Source organism: Trichomycterus rosablanca, chromosome 8 (assembly GCF_030014385.1).
Source record: "Trichomycterus rosablanca isolate fTriRos1 chromosome 8, fTriRos1.hap1, whole genome shotgun sequence".
NCBI classification, from domain to species: Eukaryota; Metazoa; Chordata; class Actinopteri; order Siluriformes; family Trichomycteridae; genus Trichomycterus; species Trichomycterus rosablanca.
Window position 1 is genome coordinate 9,178,899 of NC_085995.1, and position 25,997 is coordinate 9,204,895.

The 25,997-nt window shown below is 40.7% G+C and overlaps 1 protein-coding gene across 1 annotated transcript in view; it reads right to left on the reverse strand.

Annotated features, from left to right (window-relative positions):
* Positions 1–4,838: 4,838 nt before the first annotated feature.
* Positions 4,839–25,997, reverse strand: part of atp11c (ATPase phospholipid transporting 11C) — a 121,083-nt gene continuing 99,924 nt past the window's right edge. Inside the window, exons 22-31 of the mRNA XM_063000475.1 lie at positions 24,632–24,777; positions 24,461–24,520; positions 23,122–23,249; positions 21,818–21,953; positions 21,669–21,734; positions 21,452–21,555; positions 20,103–20,259; positions 12,801–12,906; positions 9,822–9,853; positions 4,839–8,494 (exon numbers count right to left, since the gene is read on the reverse strand). Of these exons, the coding sequence (XP_062856545.1) occupies positions 12,805–12,906; positions 20,103–20,259; positions 21,452–21,555; positions 21,669–21,734; positions 21,818–21,953; positions 23,122–23,249; positions 24,461–24,520; positions 24,632–24,777 (899 nt within the window). The 3' untranslated portion in view covers positions 4,839–8,494; positions 9,822–9,853; positions 12,801–12,804. The remainder of the gene's footprint in view (positions 8,495–9,821; positions 9,854–12,800; positions 12,907–20,102; positions 20,260–21,451; positions 21,556–21,668; positions 21,735–21,817; positions 21,954–23,121; positions 23,250–24,460; positions 24,521–24,631; positions 24,778–25,997) is intronic.

Here is a 25,997-nt window from a genome sequence, read left to right on the forward strand (position 1 = left end):
CAAGAAAGCCCGCAAACAGTTTGCTGAAGACATGTCAACAAAGGACATGGATTACTGGAACCATGTCCTATGGTCTGATGAGACCAAGATTAATTTGTTTGGTTCAGATGGTCTCAAGCATGTGTGGCGGCAATCAGGTGAGGAGTACAAAGATAAGTGTGTCATGCCTACAGTCAAGCATGGTGGTGGGAATGCCATGGTCTGGGGCTGCATGAGTGCAGCAGGTGTTGGGGAGTTACATTTCATTGAGGGACACATTAACTCCAATATGTACTGTGAAATACTGAAGCAGAGCATGATCCCCTCCCTCCGGAAACTGGGTTGCAGGGCAGTGTTTCAGCATGATAATGACCCCAAACACACCTCTAAGACGACCACTGCTTTATTGAAGAGGCTGAGGGTAAAGGTGATGGACTGGCCAAGCATGTCTCCAGACCTAAACCCAATAGAACATCTTTGGGGCATCCTCAAGCGGAAGGTGGAGGAGCGCAAAGTCTCGAATATCCGCCAGCTCCGTGATGTCATCATGGAGGAGTGGAAAAGCATTCCAGTGGCAACCTGTGAAGCTCTGGTAAACTCCATGCCCAGGAGAGTTAAGGCAGTTCTGGGAAATAATGGTGGCCACACAAAATATTGACACTTCAGGAACTTTCACTAAGGGGTGTACTCACTTTTGTTGCTGGTGGTTTAGACATTAATGGCTGTATATTGAGTTATTTTGAGGGAAGAATAAATTTACACTGTTATATAAGCTGCACACAGACTACTTTTCATTGTGTCAAAGTGTCATTTTGTCAGTGTTGTCCCATGAAAAGATATACTTAAATATCTGCAGAAATGTGAGGGGTGTACTCACTTTTGTGATACACTGTATATATACAGTGTATCACAAAAGTGAGTACACCCCTCACATTTCTGCAAATATTTCATTATATCTTTTCATGGGACAACACTATAGACATGAAACTTGGATATAACTTAGAGTAGTCAGTGTACAACTTGTATAGCAGTGTAGATTTACTGTCTTCTGAAAATAACTCAACACACAGCCATTAATGTCTAAATAGCTGGCAACATAAGTGAGTACACCCCACAGTGAACATGTCCAAATTGTGCCCAAATGTGTCGTTGTCCCTCCCTGGTGTCATGTGTCAAGGTCCCAGGTGTAAATGGGGAGCAGGGCTGTTAAATTTGGTGTTTTGGGTACAATTCTCTCATACTGGCCACTGGATATTCAACATGGCACCTCATGGCAAAGAACTCTCTGAGGATGTGAGAAATAGAATTGTTGCTCTCCACAAAGATGGCCTGGGCTATAAGAAGATTGCTAACACCCTGAAACTGAGCTACAGCATGGTGGCCAAGGTCATACAGCGGTTTTCCAGGACAGGTTCCACTCGGAACAGGCTTCGCCAGGGTCGACCAAAGAAGTTGAGTCCACGTGTTCGGCGTCATATCCAGAGGTTGGCTTTAAAAAATAGACACATGAGTGCTGCCAGCATTGCTGCAGAGGTTGAAGACGTGGGAGGTCAGCCTGTCAGTGCTCAGACCATACGCCGCACACTGCATCAACTCGGTCTGCATGGTCGTCATCCCAGAAGGAAGCTGACGCACAAGAAAGCCCGCAAACAGTTTGCTGAAGACAAGCAGTCCAAGAACATGGATTACTGGAATGCCCTGTGGTCTGACGAGACCAAGATAAACTTGTTTGGCTCAGATGGTGTCCAGCATGTGTGGCGGCGCCCTGGTGAGAAGTACCAAGACAACTGTATCTTGCCTACAGTCAAGCATGGTGGTGGTAGCATCATGGTCTTGGGCTGCATGAGTGTTGCTGGCACTGGGGAGCTGCAGTTCATTGAGGGAAACATGAATTCCAACATGTACTGTGACATTCTGAAACAGAGCATGATCCCCTCCCTTCGAAAACTGGGCCTCATGGCAGTTTTCCAACAGGATAACGACCCCAAACACAACCTCCAAGATGACAACTGCCTTGCTGAGGAAGCTGAAGGTAAAGGTGATGGACTAAACCCAATTGAGCACCTGTGGCGCATCCTCAAGTGGAAGGTGGAGGAGTCCAAGGTGTCTAACATCCACCAGCTCCGTGATGTCATCATGGAGGAGTGGAAGAGGATTCCAGTAGCAACCTGTGCAGCTCTGGTGAATTCCATGCCCAGGAGGGTTAAGGCAGTGCTGGATAATAATGGTGGTCACACAAAATATTGACACTTTGGGCACAATTTGGACATGTTCACTGTGGGGTGTACTCACTTATGTTGCCAGCCATTTAGACATTAATGGCTGTGTGTTGAGTTATTTTCAGAAGACAGTAAATCTACACTGCTATACAAGTTGTACACTGACTACTCTAAGTTATATCCAAGTTTCATTTCTATAGTGTTGTCCCATGAAAAGATATAATAAAATATTTGCAGAAATGTGAGGGGTGTACTCACTTTTGTGATACACTGTATATACAAATAAAAACAAGGCAGACTCTGATGCTAAACCTTTAGCATCTTTATGTAATATTGTTAAGAGAAACTGACTACAGTTTATACACTGATCAGCCATAACATTAAAACCACCTCCTTGTTTCTACACTCACTGTCCATTTTATTATCTCCACTTACCATTTGGAAGCACTTTGTAGCTCTACAATTACTGACTGTAGACCATCTGTTTCTCTACATACTTTTTTAGCCTGCTTTCACCCTGTTCTTCAATGGTTAGGACCCCCACAAGACCACCACAGAGCAGGTATTATTTGGGTTGTGGATCATTCTCAGCACTGCAGTGACAATGACATGGTGGTGGTGTGTTAGTGTGTGTTGTGCTGGTATGAGTGGATCAGACACAGCAGCACTGCTGGAGTTTTTAAATACTGTGTCCACTCACTGTCCAATCTTTCAGACACTCCTTCCTAGTTGGTCCACCTTGTAGATGTAAAGTCAGAGATGATCGCTCATCTATTGCTGCTGTTTGAGTTGGTCATCTCCTAGACCTTCATCAGTGTTCACAGGATGCTGCCCACGGGGCGCTGTTGGCTGGATATTTTTGGTTGGTGGAGGTGTTTAAAAACTGAGTGTGGAAGCAAGTAGGTGGTTTTAATGTTATGGCTGATCGGTGTATATAAATATATACAGTGGTGCTTGAAAGTTTGTGAACCCTTTAGAATTTTCTATATTTCTATATAAATATGACCTAAAACATCATCAGATTTTCACACAAGTCCTAAAAGTAGATAAAGAGAACCCAGTTAAACAAATGAGACAAAAAATGTTGTACTTGGTCATTTATTTATTGAGGAAAATGATCCAATATTAAATATTTGTGAGTGGCAAAAGTATGTGAACCTCTAGGATTCACAGTTAATTTGAAGGTCAAATTAGAGTCAGGTGTTTTCAATCAATGGGATGACAATCAGGTGTGAGTGGGCACCCTGTTTTATTTAAAGAACATGGATCTATCAAAGTCTGCTCTTCACAACACGTTTGTGGTAGTGTATCATGACATGAAAAACAGAGGTTTCTGAGGACCTCAGAAAAAGAGTTGTTGATGCTCATCAGGCTGGAAAACCATCTCTAAAGAGTTTAGACTCCACCAATCCACAGTCAGACAGATTGTGTACAAATGGAGGAAATTCAAGACCATTGTTACCCTCCTCAGGAGTGGTCGACCAACAAAGATCACTCCAAGAGCAAGGTGTGTAATAGTCGGCGAGGTCACAAAGGACCCCAGGGTAACTTCTAAGCAACTGAAGGCCTCTCTCACATTGGCTAATGTTAATGTTCATGAGTCCACCATCAGGAGAACACTGAACAACAATGGTGTGCATAGCAGGGTTGCAAGGAGAAAGCCACTGCTCTCCAAAAAGAACATTTCTGCTCGTCTGCAGTTTGCTACAGATCACGTGGACAAGCCAGAAGGCTATTGGAAGAATGTTTTGTGGACAGATGAGACCAAAATATAACTTTTTGGTTTAAATGAAAAGCGTTATGTTTGGAGAAAAGGAAAACACTGCCTTCCAGCATAAGAACCTTATCCCATCTGTGAAACATGGTGGTGGTAGTATCATGGTTTGGGCCTGTTTTGCTGCATCTGGGCCAGGACGGCTTGCCATCATTGATGGAACAATGAATTCTGAATTATATCAGAGAATTCTTAAGGTAAATGTCAGGACATCTGTCCATGAACTGAATCTCAAGAGAAGGTGGGTCATGCAGCAAGACAACGACCCTAAGCACACAAGTCGTTCTACCAAAGAATGGTTAAAGAAGAATAAAGTTAATGTTTTGGAATGGCCAAGTCAAAGTCCTGACCTTAATCCAATCGAAATGTTGTGGAAGGACCTGAAGCGAGCAGTTAATGTGAGGAAACCCACCAACATCCCAGAGTTGAAGCTGTTCTGTACGGAGGAATGGGCTAAAATTCCTCCAAGCCGGTGTGCAGGACTGGAACAGTTACCGGAAATGTTTAGTTGCAGTTATTGCTGCAAAGGGGGGTCACACCAGATACTGAAAGCAAAGGTTCACATACTTTTGCCACTCACAAATATGTAATATTGGATCATTTTCCTCAATAAATTAATGACCAAGTACAATATTCTTGTCTCATTTGTTTAACTGGGTTCTCTTTATCTACTTTTAGGACTTGTGTGAAAATCTGATGATGTTTTAGGTCATATTTATACAGAAATATAGAAAATTCTAAAGGGTTCACAAACTTTCAAGCACCACTGTATAAAACCTTATTTTGCCGCAGTGTAAGTGTAACACAAATACAGATATGAGCAGAAAAGAAAAGAGAAAATAAATCAAAACCCAGTCACTGAACCCTTTTTTCAAAAACATTTTTATTATATAAAGATTTTTTAGTTGTTGTTTGGAACAGATCGGCCTTAAAGAGGTACATTCAGGTCAGAGGGTCGGAGCCTGAGGATCCTCCACAGCCCTACGCTGCCCAGTCTTACACACCCACTGTTGTTTTTTTAATGTTTTTATTTTTCTTAGAAAATTGTTTGAAAAAGGGTGCATTAAAAATACAATCAACTTTTCTTTATATATATAGTCAGGCAAACATGAGAATTATTAGAAGCTGTGAAAATAGCATCTCTGATCTTTGTCATTTAAAGGTCTGTTTAGATCAGTAAAAGATTGCAGGCAGGTCCCGGTCCCCCCCCTCAGGAATATAAGCTCAGGGTGGTGATATGAGAAAACGTCTCCACTCGGAAGGCATGTAATTAGCCAGGACGAATCCGACCCGAATACATCTTTTAATCTAGTAAAATAAATATATATGTATTCTTTTCCTGAAGAACATATATTAATGATTAAACTGAACTCTGGGCTTCAGATGCTCGGCATCATGACACAGTCAGAGGTCTAACGTGCACCACCTAACCCACTGTTACCGACACCGGACACTCAGCATAAGCTAGCCTGGTACGTAACGCCTTTCAGATCTGAACGATTTACCCACATGACAAAATTGGTTCACGCCCACTTTTGAGCTACTGGCACATTCAACTAACAGAAATGATGTAATAACATTAATAACATTCATAAAAGGGCTTATTGAGATCTGACAGCGCGTACCATTCCAACCAGCTGAGCAATCTAAGGACCTGCCGTGCTCTGTAACACACTATCCGCTCGCGCCCCACGTGGGCGAAACGTAACCGGCACAGGACTGACCAATTCTGACGATAAAAAAAGAACAATGTCATAAAAATAGAGCTTTCGTGACTAGAATTACACGTCATAAATAAATACGTCAAATAGAATCTCACAATTCAAAAGAAAATCTGTCAAGATTTCAGAAGTGAGTGAAAATACGCAATAAAAGAATGGAATGTACAAATAAGCGCACAGCTGGAAGAAAAAGATAGAATCTGAGGCAAAACATACAGACGGTATAGAGAAAAAAGATTCAGGGCACCAAGACGAGTTCAATTCACTTTGGTATATATTCTACATGTATACGGAACTGTACTGGAAGGATGGAATGCAGGTTCTACACGTCACACATCGAACAACTCCACAAAGTGGATTATTGCACGGTCGTCCTGGAAGAGACTGCTCCCATCAGGATAGAGTATAGATGTGTTCCATAAGATTGATCAGATTAACAGCCTTAGGCTCTTCGCTCTAAGGCAAGTGAACCAGAATCATGCCAGCAAAACACCTCGTACAGCGTTCTCTTGGTGTATTCCACACACACGTATCTGTGCAGAATCTGATAAAAGGAATAATAAACAATTCATTTAATAATTGACCTTTTTTCGCCAAATATCTAAAATAATCTGTTTTGCATCACTAAACAAACCAATCATTTTCCTTCTGCCAGCTAAAGTCAACTTGCCCAAAAACAGTGCTTTATTCTACCCTGCAGTCATCCTGTCTAGAAACATTTGCCCTTTTTTACATATCTGCACTCATTTAGTTTGATATTTTTTTTATCACCATCTGTATGTTCTGCCCAGATTGGCTTAAACGAAAGGCAAAAGTATCCAAAAGTGGGCATCAAACATGGCAAAAATATACATATAAATGTCAACACAAGTACAGATTGTCCCTCGTCCCACACAGCTAAAGTCAAAAGTTTACATACACTTACTTTTCTCTGTAATTGAATGATGGAAGCACTTAATGTTCACACCCAATAAGAAATTACTATTATTATTATTATTATTTTTAATCTGCAGGGTCAAAAATATACATCCAGCAATGTAGATTATGTATTAGGGGTGTCATTTTACTTTGGCATGACCTACAGTGACCTCTTGCCAAGATTGAAAGGTTGAGGACGAATTCCAAACTGTCAACTTTCCCCCCCCAATTTTCTCCCCTAATCTAGTCGTATCCAATTACCCTGATTGTGTTATGCTTCACCTCTACCGATACAACCTTCCACTGCTGACTGAGGTGCTTCGCAACTGACTCACACCCCATCTGGCACGTGTGCAGTACCGACTGCATCTTTTCAACTGCACAAGGCGAGTTCATATGCGGATTAGCCTTGTGTACGGAGAGCCGCACCCTAATCAGCATTATTTTTTACATTTTGTTTATGCATTTTACCCTTTTAGCGCGTCCAATTGCCCGATTGCGTCATGCTTCCTCTCCACCAATGCCGATCCCTACTCTGACTGAGGAGAGCGAAGCTAACCCACACCCCCTCCGACACGTGGGCAGCAGCCGTATGCATTTTGTCACCTTCACTTTGACGAGTGCAATGCGGATCAGCACTGTATACAAAGAGACACACCCTGACAGAACTCTTTTCCCCGTCTCTGTGCAGGCGCCATCAATCAGCCAGCAAGGGTCGTAATTGCATTAGTTATGAAAGAGTCCCTATCCGGCTTTTTTAATATCCCACCCCTATATGAACAACAGGCCAATCGTTGTTCATGTGAATGCTCAGCCCAGCCGGATGGCAGAGCTGTTATTCGATACGATGTATTCAAAATCCCAGCTCTGGTGTGGTAGTGTATTTTACTGCTGCGGCATCTGAGCGGCCGTCTACTTATTCTAGTGGGAAATTTGCTTTGGATGGGTGGTGCTGTTTACAGTCAAGCAAGCTTTACCGCTATGGGTTAAAAGGCTGTCCTGCAAGAAAGTTCCATCATTCCATTACAGAAAAAATACATTACAAAATAAAAAACAGTAGCTGATGAATAGTATTTCAAGATTGCTATGGCATACTTGTTCCTCGCACATGTGTGTAAACTTCTGTACTAAATTAAAGACACCTCACACAAAACTCCATCACATTTTGGCTTTACAGAACATAAACATCTAGTGAATAAACCACAGTCTGATGTCCGAAGTGATCCCTGCATTATCAGAAAGTAAGATCAATCACCAAAGCGAACGAAAAAATGCACAGGCATACGCACACACTCACGCACACAAATCAGTTGCTCGATGCACTTGAACACAACATGGTTTTGAAAGGCAGCTTTGTGAACCCGCAGGCTCAGGGCTGTCAGTGCAGCATCTTATACAGAGCTCACAATCAAAAGCTTAATATCAAACTAAATATATATATAGACTGAGTACAATTTGGGCCCAAGGAAACAACAAAAAAACTCTGAAACAGAGGAATGTGATGACAGGAATGTGGCATTAGTGCAAGCGGACGGGCGTCTGAATAAATCAAAGCAATGTTCGGGTCATGGAACGTCATGCTGTGAAAACCAGCAACACAGTTTGCTTGTGAAAAAGAATCATTAAAAGAGTCGAGGACAGAGAGGCTACAAGGCTGTTGGACCGCCGGATCCAGGTCTGGTCTGAGCAGGCTTCATTGGTTGTTTTATATTTTTTTTATTTGGTTGCTCCCATTTCTTGTCGGCTTTGTCCATGTTTTTTGCCAAGCAGAAGGATGAGCAGCCGGCATGGCTCAGGGTCCTTTTCCTCCCAAACTTGTCCGTACTTGTTCATTAGTAGAGTTCTCTCAGATACTTGTAGGACAGCGGCGTGACTGCAGCATTCTGAAGTGAGAACAGAAATGCACACCATGATGCATCATAAACATCGAGCACAGTTTACAGGCTAAACTAACACCAAACTGTTTTCTGATCATTTTATTACACAATGTGAGATAGTATTCAATATTAAATGTGTCATAACTGTTACACACTGCACATTTTATGTGTTTGTCCCTCCATCATGTTAAATTCCACAAATAAAACAGTAATTTGACTTTTAACTAGCAGGTGTAGATGACTAGCTGAGTACAGTATACCTACTGTATAAAGTGGGTTCAAAAAGTATTCAAACGACTTTTGGCAACAATTATGCTGCAAGTCTTCCTGAATACACCTACAAGCTTTTTACATCTGGATTTAGGCAGTTTATCCCATTTTTCATTTGTCTTATTCATACCGAAACAACAGACACTACCCTGACAGTACAATGTTAGTATAACTGTAGTAATGAAAATGGTTCACCACCCAACCAAAACATCAGGATTAAGAAACACGCACACACAGATAACTATATATTTATGTATGTGTATGTGATAAGAATGGTCCACCACCCAAAAAAAACATCAAAATGATGTAGATCAATTAAATACCAGGCATAACATAATGACCACTGACAGATGAAGTGAATAACACTGATTATCTCTTCATCACGGCACCTGTGGATGGACAGCAAAAATATGACAGGGCTGTTTTGGGCAGCAAAAGGGATATCAGCACAGTATTAGAAAAGTGGTCATAATGTTATGCCTGATCGGTGTATATATACAGTATATAAATATATATAAGTATGTGTTAAAATGTAAAAATTATGTAGATCAAGTAAACAATACTTATTAAATTAACATATTAAATAGATATTAATAGATAGATCTATTTATAGTAAATAGATATTTAATAAATTAACCTTAGGTTATACAGGTAATTATATTAACTGTATAACCGAATGTTTATTTAATAAGTACTACAAATAAGTCAAGAATAAATATAAATAAATAAATAATAAAGGAGTAAATAAAAATCTTATACTTTAATTATGACAAAATGCAAAGGTTGCAGAGGTGTAGAAAATGAAATGCCCCAGCCACTAGACAGACAGCTATTCATTTATTTTTAAATAAAAAAAAAGACGTCCAGCCAAACATATCCTGATAAAGAACACAAATCAGGAATGTCAGGCATAACAGAAGTGATAAAACATCATGTAAGCTTGTCATTGAAAAAGTCCCACATCCATACAAGTACTATTATTACCAGAAACACCAGAATTAAAAACCCTGGGCTGAGGAGGTTGGGATCTTTATCCCATCAAACATAAATCCCATAAGTTTACCTGGCTGTATGAAGCAGGGGGTCCTCTGACAGCTGAGAAAAACAAAAAAGTGGGTTTAATAACGGTAAGCGTGCTAAGCGTACAGCCTCATAAACAACCGAAACTTGAATTAATCAGCATGCACACAAACAAAGCAGGCGGAAAGCAAAACAGCAGCACAAATCATTCAGTTAAAGCCCAGATTACTCAACCAAACCACCACACACTGACAAAGCTGAGGGAAGTTAGCTAATACAGGGGGTTATCATGCAGCCCAGACCACAGGAAGAATTAAATCGTACATATAACCCAGATTTAACCACTGCCATTTATAAAGATGAAGAACGAACAAAACAGCAAATAAATATACCTAATAGGGACACAGGACACCAACACACATTTATCTTTAATACATAGATACACACAAAGAAAAAACAAACAAAATAAGAAACCAGACCAATAAAGTTGAACAGATTTAATTATTTGTGGACCCAATAACCAGAAATCCCAGAGCGAACATGCACTGACTTTCAATTAAAGTGACATTTTAAAACCCACCTTTATTACCAGCCAATTGTAGCAAATATTTCCCAAAATATTCCGATATATTAAAATAATCTTTAGTCTACATACAATTATATATGATACATGACCTGTATGGTAATTTTGCACCTGCTGTGGAGCCGTAACATCAATTTATTCAATGTTTTTCAAATCACTCAAATCAAGGTTTTTTTTTTTTTTTTTTTTTTTTTTTCTCTCCCCTTTTTAGCGCATCCAATTGTTCAATTAGCATCGTGCTTCCTCTCTGTCTATGCCGAACCCTGCCCCGACGGAGGTGATTGAAGCTAACCCGTATCCCCTCCGAAACACGAGCAGCAGCCAGATGCATCTTTGCCACCCACACATTGACGAGTTTTAGCGCCACCTAGCGTTGCATGCGGAGAGACACACCCTAAGGGCACCCTCTCCCATCTCTGTGTAAGCGCCTCCAATCAGCCGGCAGAGAACGCAATCGCATTCTGACAGAGAGAGACCGACATCCGGTTCTTTGTCCCACCCCCCATATGAGCAACCGGCCAATCGTTGCTCATATAGCCACTCAGCTTCGAACCGGTAAAGCAAGGCTGGATTCGATACCACGTTCTTTTTACCGCTGCGCCACCTGAGCGGCAAATCAAGGTTTTAAAGAAGAATTAAGTGTCTTCGTCAGAGATTTGATGGGCATGCAATTCTACTGCTTTACTCCAAGATATCACTAGACACAAGGTATGGTCACATGACACAAAAAAGTTGGGACATGTAAAATGTAATAAAAAGAGAGTGATTTGCTAATTCTCTAAAATATTAATGTAACTAATGTAAGTAGAACGATTTCCAATGTTTCACAGACCAACTTGATTGTATTTTGAATTTAATGCAGTTGTAGCCTGCAGCTTGGCGCAGTTGTAGCCTAGTGGTTAAAGTACTGGACTAATAATCAAAAAACGTCACTGGTTAAAGCCCCACCACTGCCAGGTTGCCACTGTTGGGCCCTTAAGCAAGGCCCTTAATCCTCAATTGTTTAGACAATATACTGCCACAGTACTGTAAGTCGCTTTGAATAAAAGCATCTGCTAAATGCGAAAATGTAAATTTGATGACTGCAACACGTGAAAAAGTGGGGACCCATTATTCAATACTTTGTAGAAGACCTTTTGGCAACAATACTCAATTCAATACTTTGTAGAAGACCTTTTGGCAACAATTATGCTGCAAATCTCTCTGGATACATTTACAAGCTTTTTACATCTTGATTAAAGCAGTTTATCCCATTTTTCATGACAGATTCTCAGGCTCTGTCAGGTTAGGTGCTTTGTTCATACAGGAACAACACACACTACCATGTGATTACCAAGTTAGTGTCATTGCAGAGATGCGAATGGTCCACCACCCAAACACAACATTAAATTATGTGGGGGAAAAAGTTGGGATTGGGCAAGTTACACTGTTTTGAAGCCTTCCACAATAACAGGTGAACTGGTAAACTGGTGAGGGAATCGTGATTGGGTATAAAAGATGAATCCACCAAAGACTCCAAAAAAAAAAAAAAAAAAAAAACCACGTCTTGGTCTGGTGATATCTGACAGTAAAGCAGCTGAATGTCATGTATTTTATGTACAATTCTCAGTTTTTGCTTGCTTTTAACACTCCCCATTCCATACTTTAACAATGTTAAAGTTAGAAAAAGCATTGGAATACCCAAGGAATGTAGGTATTTTATGGTAATACATGGCTATATGAAATTATTTGAACATTATTTAAGCATTTCACTCAATATTTAAAAATTTCAATGAAATAAAACGGACCGCATAATTCACAGCTGTTACAATTGATAAGTGGAGCCAATTGAATCCAGCTAGTTTAGTTAAATGCTGGTATGTGGTGGTGTAAGGTGGCTTATATATTATACAGTGTGACTAATCTAAATATACACTATTTGGTCAAAAAATTAATTGTGGACACCTGAGTGTGAGTTTGTTAGACATTCCATTTCAAAACCATGGGCATTAATATGGAATTGTTTCCACACTTCTTTTTGGAGGTTTATTGTGGAAATCTGTGCCCATTCAGTCAAAAAAAATAAATAAAAATAAAATAAAAATTATAAAATAAAATAAATAAAAACTCCAAACATAAAATGTCTATCAAGAGTCTATAATTGTTTTCCCTACAATTAATATTATAAGTGAATTAAACACCTGAACTCAATCATTAGAGGAGGTGTCCCCATAATTTTGTCCATACAGTGTATTAACTATACACTATTCAAATGCTAGCTTAAACAAAACCCTGTATTTTCCACATAATGGATGTCTTTTCTAACCAACCAACATCAATAAATGTTGTTTTCGACCCAATGACCCAACCGTTTTTGAAGCAGAAAATCTTTTTTTTTTTCATTACTAGGAACTGAAGTTTAGAAGGTTAAATAAGGGCTGTGATTGTTGGGTCTGGTACCTGTTCATATGACAGTATTGGACTCATCTGAAAAGGTTCTCATGAGCAGAGGTCTGGCTGAAGATCGGGACGGGCCGCCCCCCGCACTCGACTGAGCAGGCTTCTTCTGGAAATGGGGGGAGTGTGTGAAAGACATATAGGACACCATGCAAACGTGTGTTTATGTGTTAATTAACAGACATACAAACTGACAAACAGCTGGAAACTTTCATTTCTCCTAAAAATCTGATGAACCAGACTTTTATGAGGGAGGAATTTTTATATCACAGCACAGTCTGAACTTTGTACTGAAAATGCTCATAGATTTTTTAAAACTATAAACATTACTCAACCTCATTTCTACCTGCTGCATCTGTAAGACATATAGGGGTGGAAAAACCTCAAGCCCAGGTATCCACAACAACAGATTTTGTGTCCGGGCTATCAGTGTTTTATTTTGGGTTGTTCCTGTATTAGAGTGGATCTTTCTAGTGCATATACCTATATCTTTTGGGACAAGACAGCTTGAACATCACCTAAACAGTGTCAGGGTGAGCATAAACAACCAGATGACATTTTTAATTAGTTAATTTCACAATTAGGTGTGAAATTGGTTCTCGAGTAGTAAAAGTAAATTATGGTACATTGGAACTAAATAGTGTGATGTTAACCAAGAGCAAAAGGGCAGAAGTTTGTTTGTTTGTTTGTTAGAACAAACAAACATAGTCGAAAGACAATGTTAAACACTGTCATGGCCAATTATGTATCTCCAATTCATCTTACTTGCATGTCTTTGGACTGTGGGAGGAAACCGGAGCTCCTAGAAACCCCACACAGAAAGGACCCAGACCGCTCCACCTGGGAATCAAACCCAGGACCTTCTTGCTGTGAGGCAACAATGCTACCAACCCAGCCACTGTGCAAAAGGACAGTGGTAGCTTAGAGGTTTCGGTACTGGATTAGTAACTGGAAGGTTGATGGTTCAAGCCGTACCACTGTCAGGTTGCTACTATTGGACCCTCAAGTAAGGCCCTTAACTCTCAAATGTAAACACATCACAGTGCTTTCAAAAGAACAAAATAAAATGGTAAGTCAATTTCTACAAGATTCACTTGCTTGATAGTGTTTTGTGTGCGTTGTGTATTAAATTCTTTCTGCAGATTTTAGAAATATTGTGGACTTGGACCCATTTTACTTCAGTATTGTTGAAAACCATGTCATGCCTGGACATTCTCCTGATACAAATCTCCATAACCCTGTGCTCAGTCTGGCAGAGATTGTTCGCCTCTTGTTGCTTGAATCGCTGATCACTCATCGCCCTTTGTTCACACCAGAAGTGTCATCATCGCCTGTGGCAGTTTGGTTGCCAGGGTTTAATAGATGGCAAAAAGCACAGTCAATTTAGCACAGATTTAGTGCAGTAAATTTTTTGAAAAGTCTTCCGCTGCTGAGGGATACACGATTGCATCCCAGGAGAGCATGTTGCTGCGCACGCCTCCTCTTCTCGCCCCTGCACTCTGCACCGCCGATCAGGGTCCTTTGCATAGCGTATGAAGACCCACCCACACACACATATTCCGATCACCGCCCCCCACAGATACGGTGGCCAAGTAGTATCTGCTGCAGGCACTGGCAATTATGCCCGCCAGATCAGAATCAGAATCAGAATCTTTTTTATTCGCCAAGTAGCAGATGTACAAGGAATTTCTTTAGGTGCAGGTGTCAACATACATACAAGTTAAATAGTAAAAGGTACACTATATCTAAACGTATAATAAACAATAAACAATGGTATATATATACATAGAATAAAATAAACAATATAGTAGTGATAAAAAATTGTGCAATAGAGATTATTTACACATAAGGTGCATATGTGCATTAACTATTAAAATGCGGGAAGCTTGTGTGAAACCCACGAGCATTTATTAAAACGGAGGGATGTGGGAGTAGTCCTTGTTGAGTAAGCTGATCGCCTGGGGAAAGAAGCTGTGGAGGTGGCGGTTTGTACGAGTCTTTAATGCTCTCACTCTCTGTCTCCGCTGAGATGAGAACCTCTGAAAAAATGAGTGACCGGGGTGAGAAGAGTCTGCCATAAGCTTCCTTGCCCTCTTTTTCATCCTAGAGGAGTGTAGATCTTCTAGGGTGGGAAGATGACAGCCGATGATTTTCTCTGCACATCTCACTGTACGCTGTAGCTTACGTTTGGTGTGCAGAGACGCCGAGCCAAACCAGACGGTGATAGAAGCTGTGATGACGGACTCGATTATCGCAGTGTAGAATTGAACCAGCAGAGCTTGGGGCAGTCTAAGTTTCTTAAGCTGTCTCAGGAAGTACAAGCGCTGCTGGGCCTTCTTCATAACTGCTGTGCCATGCCTGTCCCATTTAAGATCCTGTTGGATGGTCGTGCCCAGGAATTTACAGGACTCGGCTCTGCTGACTGTGGAGCCGTGTATGACCAGCGGAGGCAGTGGAGAAGGTTTTTTCCTGAAGTCAATGATCATCTCCACCGTTTTTTTGTGTGTTTAGCTCCAGGTTGTATTTACCACACCATGACACCAGCTGTGTTAATTCCTCCCGGCATTAGACAGGAAGTTGTGGATCCAGTAGCAGATAGATGGGGGTACATTGAGCTGCCACAGTTTTTGAAGCAGAAGGTCAGGAATGATATTGTTAAAAGCAGAACTAAAATCTACAAACAGCACACGAGCATACGTAGAAGGGCTGTCCAGGTGTTGCAGGATGTAAGAGAGAGCCAAATTAATGGCATCATCTACAGACCTGTTGGCTCTATATGCAAACTGGAGAGGATCCTGAATGTCATGAGTCATAACTTTAAGATGTTGAAGTACCAGTCTCTCAAAACACTTCATCACCACAGATGTTAGGGCCACTGGTCTGTAGTCGTTCAGGCAGGAAATCTTCTGCTTTTTTGGAACTGGAACGATGACAGAGGTTTTGAAGCATGCAGGAACAGCAGACATGTTCAGGGACTGATTGAAAAGATCAGTGAGGATGGGAGATAGTTGATAAGAACAATGCCTGAGTGTAGCAGGTGAGATGCCATCAGGTCCAGCAGCTTTCCTGATCTTCTGTTTCCTGAGAACACAGCCGACCTGCTGTTCAGTGAAGGTGATGGGTGGAGGTGGGGTGGGGGTTGCAGGTGTTGGGGGTGAGGTGTGAACAGGCAGTAGACTAAAGCTTGGCAGGGGGGAGGAGGGAGATGTCCTTTGTGTTTCAAATCTCGAATAGAAGTTATTGAGCTGGTTTGGCAGCAGGGGGTCCACAGTTGCGTTTGATGGTTTGGGTTTGTAGTTTGTGATGGATTGAAGTCCTTTCCAGATGGAGGAACAGTCATTTGAGGAGAATTTCTGCTCCAGATTTTTCCTGTGTTTGTGTTTGGCAGCTTTAATTCCCTTGTTTAATGTCTTCTTTGCTTTTCTGTAAGCATCGCGTCTAGCCGTCCGGTTTCGAACCGAGGAGTTCAGAATCTCGGCGCTGGTGCGCTGCGCCACCTGGGCGCCTTCCCACCCAGTTTTAACCACAAATCAGATGATCGCTGATGTCTATTTGGGGAAGTTTGACACCACGACAATGTGTTTCTCTTCCATCTCAAGTAGAAACTATTACCTAGTACTAGTACTAGTTCTTATCTAGTAGGACCTAAAAACAGAGCGTACAATATCACTGTGGCAGAGATAATGCATGTACCACTCTGCTCAATGCTAAATTCCTTTTGGTAATCACCACATTGCTTCCTAATTTGCCTTAAGGTTCAAACTTCTTTGTCACTAATGCTCGCTCCACCTCCTGTGGCCGGAAATCGCCAGCTTTAATTAAAAATGAATGACAATTGTGGCTTTGTTGAACCGTTTCGCTGCCGGTCTGAACTTACCTCAGGAGACTAGCAAGACTAGCCCATCACTTACTATTTCAACTATTTCAGGTTTTTTAAGGATTTTCCTTAATTGTGTAACAGATGCAGTAAATACAGATGAGGTTGAATAACAATAAAATATATAACTTAAAAGACCAATCTGAGCTTCTTTTCTCTTTTTAATTACACAAACTTACAGTGAAACAATCGAAAAAGGACAAACAGGCAAACTTGGACATTGAACAGCCGACAGCAGCAGTGTTTCTAACAGGACAGACTCGGCTGAGCTTGCATGCGGGCGTAACCTGTGCATTCGCTTGCTGCATTCGCCGGATCAGGCATGCTCAGACACAACACGTAACTGGGGAACAAGCAGCTGTGAAGACCCATGACACTGCAGTATTTTTTGATCCACACACACACACACATCCAGTAGACGTTCACAGCATAATCCCGGTATTCCCAGTACACACCCACAAGAACACCGAATGCATTACGCCTAGACAGGAAGCTACCAAGGGTCCCTTTCAAAGAAAGAGCAACCCCTTCACAACGAAAGGTGTTCAGTGCCACCCGTCTCCCATCGAACAGGGAGAAGACAAGGACACATGGGGACAGAAAGCAGGCAGGAACATAAAGGGAAGAAACAGGGGAACGAAAAACAAAGGAATAAAGCAGACCAAGAGACCTCAGTCACTCCAGGAAAAGCTGTGAGTGCTGGAAGTCTGCGACAGCATGAAGATAGTGGAGGTCCCGGAAGAGGGAAGCCGCTGCTTCTTCTACACCGCCGCGCATACGCAGGGGATAGACGGGTTGGAACCGGGTAATACAGTAGAGGAGGAAACAGAAGCAGGAAAGAGAGGTACAAAAAAGGGAGGAAAGAGAAAAAGAAGGGTTAAAGGCAAGAAGAACCGTGAAAGGAAAAAGAAGCAAATGAGGGAAACGAAAGCCACACCAGGTTTACAGTTCTTCTGCATCAACGACACTATTAAAGATCTGTAAAAATACAATTAGATTAAATGTACATAACTATTCACATACCTGAACGTCCAAACAGTCCAAGAGTTCATAAAAAACTTGTACTGGATTTTCAAAATCAATAAATCATGAAGCTTGAAAGAAAAATGGTTGGTACTGTTGTGTAATGTGAACCACACTGATTTGACTCTTTATTAAATACACCTGTGTCATCACTGGTTCACCTATCATATAGACGCACTTTCTAGAAGACAACCCATGCTGCCTGCTTCTTATTACATAAGCACAGTGATTGGGTGCTAAGGTAGCCCCACACTCACAGGAGATTCACTTTGTTTCTCCCAGTCTGGCCCGCAAAAATGCATTCCATATAACGTCAGATCTTGTTTTTGTGTCATTGATTTATATATTATATATTATAATAGAGGTATGTGTTCACTCTTCGAAATTACTGGGTTCTTGTGTCTCAGCCACATTGTAATGTATTTTATGCAGAGCTGTCAAACGATTAAAATTTTTAATCGCGATTAATCTCAGAATTTCATATAGTTAATCGCGATTAATCGTTTTTTTTTTTTTTTTTTTTTTTTTTTTTTTTTTTTTTTTTTAAAGGAGGTGGTTTTAATGTTATGGCTGATCGGTGTACATACACTAACATACACAAAAACTCATTCACTATCAACACAGTCTTGTTCCCTGGGTTCTGACGACTCATACTAGTGACTATATTACTTGCATCTTTGCACAGTATTGCATTGTTTTTGCACCTTATTCTCACCTTATTCTACCTGCTGCTATATAAACCCTACGCTGCTAACTGGATATCAGAATACGTTTTTATTAGGGCTGTCGAAGTTAACGCGATCATAATAACGCGTTCCAGTGTTGCCAGATTGGGCGGTTATCCGCCAAATTGGGCGGATTTTGTTGGAAAACAATTTAATAGCATTTAAATAACACTTCTGTTTAAAAGAAAATATTCAGTTTTAAGAAGCACCAGCATTGTAGAAGGTTATTAAAAGTAAAGTCAATTTTCAATGCTGATTTGGCTTAATAGTGTTGGTCAGTCTGTATCATATTCTTGAAATGATAAAGTATTGCAAAGGAATATCTTTGAAATTCTTCCTCATAATGTTAAGGTTGCTATATTTTGGTTTTTTACTTGTCAGGGAAAATTAAGAGAGAAAAAAGCTTATTATTATCATGCGTGTGATATATATCATTTACGTGATCTGCGTATCACGTTACCACTGTGTGTTGTACGTCACTGAGCTGATATGTGTATCAGGTGACCCGCGGGTAACGGCGTGTTATGTTTAAGTGTGATGCTCCAAGTTGTGGATTAAGCAATAAAGACAAACACGTTCTCCACATAACTAGTGTCATTTGTATTTCGTGGTTAAGTACAAAACATAACAATGCGGGTCTTCGTGATGTAATTCCACATGGCACTTACTGCCTGTATAGGTAAATTTTTCCTGTATAGAATCTGCGTTAACGGCACTATTTTTTTTTATCGCGTTAAATTGAGATTGCGTTAATGCGTTATTAATGCGTTATTATTGCGTTAACTTCGACAGCCCTAATTTTATGTCTTTAACTTGGTGGCAACATTTTGAGAAGGGAGTTTCCCTGCTGCTGTGCCCCTGCACACAAAGACACTGTTCAATGAGTTTGGTGTGAAGGAAGTTAAGTTAAGTTAAGACCTCATCATCTGCAGGCCAGACCTTTTTGTCCAGCATCAGTGGGGGACAGTGGTAGCCTCGGGACATTGGAAGCCTAGAGAGTTAAATCCTGTCTCTGCCGTGCTGTCACTGTTGGGCCCATGAGCAAGGCCCTTAACCCTCTTTGCTCCAGGGGTGCCATACAATGGCTGTATATGTGTATTTGACGAATAAAGCCATTCTTCTTTAATGCCTGACCTCAAAGATGCTCTTCCCTCATAGACACAAATTCCCACATACACACTTCAAAATGTTTTGGAAACCCCCCAAAATAGAGTAGGCTGAGACGTCCGCAAAGTAGGGGCCAACACTATACTTACGCCCCTGTTTTTGGAACAGGATGTACAACAAGCTCATGGTTATTTGTACACATATGTTTGGCCATATAGTGTAAGATATACATGCCTGAACAGTGGATTAACTCTATACATTCTCCAACAGCCTTATCATCTCAGGTCTGACTATTTAGCTATTTAGCAATAGTCGATTCAATTTGTGGATTATAGATAATCACTACGCTACTGACAAAATTCCAGGCTAATGTGTTGAGACAGAAAGCAAAAGCTAAAATGAGCTTGAACCCACTACCAACCAAGACAAAGACTCAGGGAGGATAATAGCTGGGATGACGAGGAACGAATGGCACGTAAGACTTCACTTGTTGAATAGAGTTAAAGAAATACACCCAGGCTGGAAAATGGCTGAGGAATAAGAATAGACAAAAACAGGAAGAAGTGGGGGTACCTGACGGACGTGGGAGCCTTTTGGTTTGCGCAGGACGGCCAGGAGAATATCAGGAAGAAGACTGAGAAGGATGAGAAGGATGATGACCAGCCAGGCCGACACTGAGCTCAGCATGTTGGCGAAAACAAAATACATCCGCTGCTGTTTCAGGAACGGCCTGTGAGGAAAGGGAGGAGGAGAATATGAGACTAATAACAGTGGGTAATAACAGTGGGTAATAACAGTGGGTAATTAATGAGGAAGATGCTTATACTTAGTTATATGATTTAATAGAATTTAACACCACAACGGCAATTATGATCATTTCAGAAGATATTTGTATAGCGTTCGAGTCTTGAAGTGTCTTGTGCTAGGCAAATGCTAACCACGGCTAAACAAAAACAAAACGCAAACTGTTGTGTGTATAGCTGTAGCATTGTAAAAAGCATTTGTTTCAGGTTTTGTTTATCGGCTGTGACATCACAAGAAGTCACAAAGGACTCTGTTGTATTGATCGTACAAATGTTTACGCTTCAACAATTACTATGAACTGTTTGAGCTGGATAAAACAGTTTTTAAGACTGTATAAAACAGCTGTACTTTTTAAAGACTTTCTTTTGTTTATATGTTTCTGATTGTATAGCAACCCTATATATAAAAATTAAAAGGTGTGTCCCAATACTAGGAGTGTCCTAATACATGTGTAGTGTTAGCTCAGTGATTGGAAGGTTGAATAACAATCATTGAATCAATTTCAGTCTGAGGACTGGAGTGCTTGTTGTGTTTATATTCCTTGTGGTAGTCACTATGTAGCCAAGTCCCCAAGGGCCACACATTTCTCAATCAGTGCTTAACAGCTAGAGATGTATAACTGGGGTGGGGGTGGGGTGAGGGGTGCTGGAGCCTATCCCAGCTTTTCAATCGGTGCAAGGCACACAGTAATACCCTGGACGGGGCGCCAGTCCATCGCAAGGCAAACACACATACACACACACATACCCATAACCTGACTGCATGTTTTTGGACTGTGGGAGGAAACCGGAGCTCCCGGAGAAAACCCACGCAGACACGGGGAGAACATGCAAACTCCGCACAGAAAGGACCCAGACCGCCCCGCCTGGGGATCGAACCCAGGACCTTCTTGCTGTGAGGCGACGGTGCTACCCACTTGGCCACTGTGCTGTCCACATTGTCCTACTATTTACTTTAAATTAAGAGCTGACTTATGTACAAATGCAGTGATTGTGACCTGCAAGACTTAATTTTGGCCACTGTTTAGGGCAAATTCAAAGTTAATCAATCATAGAAATTTAAGAACTCTGGCTTAAAAATAAGTATTTAAAATTGAGCAAATTTAAAATTCAACTTACCAAATGATGCCTCCCCAGAAGAAGCTGAAGAACACATAAAAAGCCAGCGATCCCCAGATCACAATGTGGTTGAGGCACGTCCAGTGCCGGGTATCTAAAGCCAGCTAAAACGTAAGATGAGTACAATTGGTCAAACTAAACACATTGTCTTCTAATTTAACCAAATAAAAATTAATGCTAGTCTCCCAATAAGAACCGTGTTGTTCGCAGTGCTGACCTTTAGTGTAACAGTGAAAACAAGGACTGTGAAGACTGTCGTTCCATAGGACCAATTTCCAAACACCTGCAAGCAAAACATCATTTTAAACACTATTCCCAGCTTGGAGAAAAATGAAAAAAAGACATGAGAGAAGAAACTCCACTGACCTGGCCGTTGTCCTGCAGTGCTGGGTTGGTGTACAGACATTTGGCACCAAAGAAGAAGAGAAGCCCATGAAAAATACCTAATAAAGTCCAGTACAAGAAGGGCTGCCACCGTAACATAGCGTTCTTTGCTATTCGCCTACAGGTGGAAGAAGGAAATCAAATCAGTAAGTATTTAAAACTAAAACAGGTCCTGGAGACCTGGTCACTGTGTGTGAAGTCTGTATATATAGGTGGACTGGTTATTTTAAGTAGCTCTTAGGTGTGAATTTATAAGCTATGGAATTTGCTCATTCCATTCAAAATGAAATAAAAAATAGACTTGCTCATTAGAAAAAAATGCTCCATTTTCCTATTTATTTATTTATTTATGCATTTTCTCTCTTTTTCTCCCGTTTAGCAAAGCCAATTAGTTCTCCGCTGTGAGTCAAGCAAATATATGTAATAAATAATGTTTTGGCTCATTAGGAGGGTGGTTCTAATGTTTTGGCTCATTAGGAGGGTGGTCCTAATGTTTTGGCTCATTAGGAGGGTGGTCCTAATGTTTAGGCTCATTAGGAGGGTGGCCTAATGTTTTGGCTCATTAGAAGGGTGGTTCTAATGTTTTGACTCATTAGGAGGGTGGCCTAACGGTTTGGCTCATTAGAAGGGTGGTTCTAATGTTTTGGCTCATTAGGAGGGTGGTCATAATGTTTTGGCTGACTGGAGTGGTCATAATGTTTTGGCTGATTGGGAGCGTGGTCATAATGTTTTGGCTGATTGGAAGCGTGGTCATAATGTTTTGGCTGATTGGAAGCATGGTCATAATGTTTTGGTTGATTGAGGGCCAAAACATTATGACCACCCCCAAAGTCAATTAGTTCTCCGCTGCTGGGTATCCCGATCAGGTTTAAGGAGGGTATATTTGTCTGCCCGTGCTTCGGTGGTTTTGCACATAACACTCATCCACTTGGTCTGCTAACCAGGGTCCTTGCAGAGCATTTGAAGACCCCACCCACTTAGTCCGGTCTTTTTTTCCACCCAGCAGACTCGTTTGCCAATTTTGTCGGCTGCAGGCACCAGTAGCACAGCCGAGATTCGAACCTGGGTGTTCTGAATTCCAGCGCTGGTTTGGTAGTGCAGTGGACTCTCAAAGAAAGCTGTACCTCATACTGTGAGTCAAGCTATATATTTACCTTCCTTAGTCTGTCAAAATGGTAATTAGAAGAAGCCCTATCTGACCCTCCCTCCCTCAGACATGACCAACTATGTTCTTTAAATGCCCGGACAGGATAGAATGCAGTAAAACTCATAGTTTTGTATCTTACTTGTAGAGGATGGCATTATCCAGAAGGACCTCGATGGATACGTGCTGCTCCAGCAGGCTGTAGGCCAGGATGGGCATGGAGGTGAAGCAGATGTTGTACATCGTCAGATATGCTGCATCGTACAAGGGCTGGAGAGGCCAAGAAGGGTGGAGACACAGCAACCAGGGGTAGATACAACACACAGGAGAGAAAATACACACAGGTATTCACAACACACGCTTGGGAAAAGAACTTCACAGCAAGGAGTAAAGCCTCTGGCTGTCCAGGGTCTCTACTCCACATACATAAAAGCACTTCACTGGGCTTCAGGTACTGGACGACTAGTTCAGGAGGGCCAGCGGTGATCTCTAACCAGATGTCGTCTTAGGAAAGTCTTTGTGAAACTTGGTCCTGAAGGAGCCTACAATTTAATCTGTCTTCCTAAATCCTGGCCCTGGGTTGGGACCCGGAGTTGAATTAATAACATAAAGCAAATATATGTAATAAGTAATTTTTTGACTCATTAGGAGGGTGGTCATACTGTTTTGGCTTATTAGGGGTGGTCATAACGTTTCGGCTAAATGGGATGGTCATAATGTTTGGCTCATTGGGGTGGTCATAATGTTTTGGCTCATTGGGGTGGTCATAATGTTTTTGGCTCATTAGGAGGCTGGTCGTAATGTTTTGGCTCATTGAGAGGGTGGTCATAATGTTTTGGCTAATTTGGGTGGTCATAATGTTTTGGCTGAAATGGGGGGTGATCATAATGTTTTGGCTGAAATGGGGGGTGGTCATAATGTTTTGGCTAATTTGGGTGGTCATAATGTTTTGGCTGAAATGGGGGGTGATCATAATGTTTTGGCTCATGGGGGTGGCCATAATGTTTTGGCACATTGGGGTGGTCATAATGTTTTTGGCTCATTAGGAGGCTGGTCATAATGTTTTGGCTGATTGAGGTGATCATAATGTTTTGGATCAGCCAAAACATTATGGCCACCTCCTAATCAGCCAAAACATTAGGACCACCCCAATCAGCCAAAACATTAGGACCACCTTCCAAATAATATTTTGGCTCATAGGAGGGTGGTCATAATATTTTGGCTTATTAGGGATTGGTCATAATGTATACCTGATGACAAAGGATAGACTTATAAACTTCCCACCCTAGTTAGGATTTCAGTCCCAGTCCACTCACGACCAAAATCCCAGACTTCCTCCAGAACTTTTAATCACGTTAAAATAACGTTTAGCCCTGTGCGACTACCGGAGAGCAACTAGCATAGGACAAAGGACAAAGGACAAGGAAAAGGAGAAGTGGGGGTGCATAAACAGATAACCCGGCTATGTTCGGACCACTCACCTGCTGAGAGTAACCACAGAAAAACTGGTAGAGGAACTGAGGTAAAATGAAACACAGATTCTACAAAAGAAAAAGCAAAAACAATAACATCACCACCTGTAATAAAGACACGCTCAATACAAGTCTTAGTTTTAAGTGATCTTCAACACACTGGCGCTTTTTCTCACACACCTTGTAGAAGAAGTACTGCACCAGGTGGGCAATGCGGACATAATAGAGGTGGCCGTGGGCCAGCAGCAGCTTTCTTAAGTGTTTCAGTTTGGGAATGGCATAGTCGCTGTTCCTCACTGCCTGCCGTCCTTCTTTACCTTTTATACCTGTTAAACAAATACATATTATTAATAAACAATATATATATATATCATATTTTAATATAACAATATAGTAATAATAAATAATTAAATATAAATACAGTAACTAATTAGAGTAAATAAACTGTTAGCAACTGTTCAGCAAAAGCTAAAAGACGTAGCTTGGTTAGCTGCCTTCAGTAAACTGAACTTTAACAGTAATTAGCTTTAGCATGTTCAGAAAGGTTCTAGCAATACGTTACAAATTTATAAAACCCTTTATAAAACCCCACAGGTAAAATTCAAATTGGTTAGCTGCATCAGTAACCTGAATTGTAATAGAAATTAGCATTAGCATGTTGAGAAAAGTTCTAGTAAAACGATTCAAATTTAAGGTAAAATGCAAATAAAAACAGAAATCACTGATTTCTAAACTGTTAGCAATGAAAGGAAGAAGCTGAAAGATGTAGCTCGGTTAGCAACCTTCAGTAACCTGAACTTTAATAGTTATTAGCATTAGCATGTTGTGAAAAGTTCTAGCAAAATGATTTTAATGTATAAAACTCTGTTCTAAGACAGTTGGGAAACAGGTAAGATGCAAATAAAAACAGAAATCAGTGATTTCTAAACTGTTAGTAATGAAAGGAAGAAGCTAAAAGATGTAGCTTGGTTAGCTTCCTTCAGTAACCTGAACTTTAATAGTAATTAGCATTAGCATGTTGAGAAAAGTTCTAGAAAAATTATTCAAATTTAAGGTAAAATGTAAATAAAAACAGAAATCAGTGATTTCTAAGCTGTTAGCAATGAAAGGAAGAAGCTAAAAGATGTAGCTCGGTTAGCAACTTAAACTTTAATAAAAAAATTAGCATTAGCATGTTGCAAAACGATTCAATTTTATTAAACTCTGTTCTAAGACAGTTGAGGAAACTGGTAAAATTCTAATAAAAACTGAAATAGTGATTTCTAAACTGTTAGTAATGAAAGGAAGAAGCTAAAAGATGTAGCTTGTTTAGCTGCCTTTAGTAACCTGAACTTTAATAGTAATTAGCATTAGCATGTTAAGAAAAGTTCTAGCCAAACGATTTTAATTTATAAAACTCTGTTCTAAGACAGATGAGGAAACCGGTAAAATTCTAATAAAAACTGAAATAGTGATTTTTAAACTGTTAGCAATGAAAGGAAGAAGCTAAAAGACGTAGCTTAGTTAGCTTCCTTCAGTAAATGAAATTTAATAGTATTTAGCATTA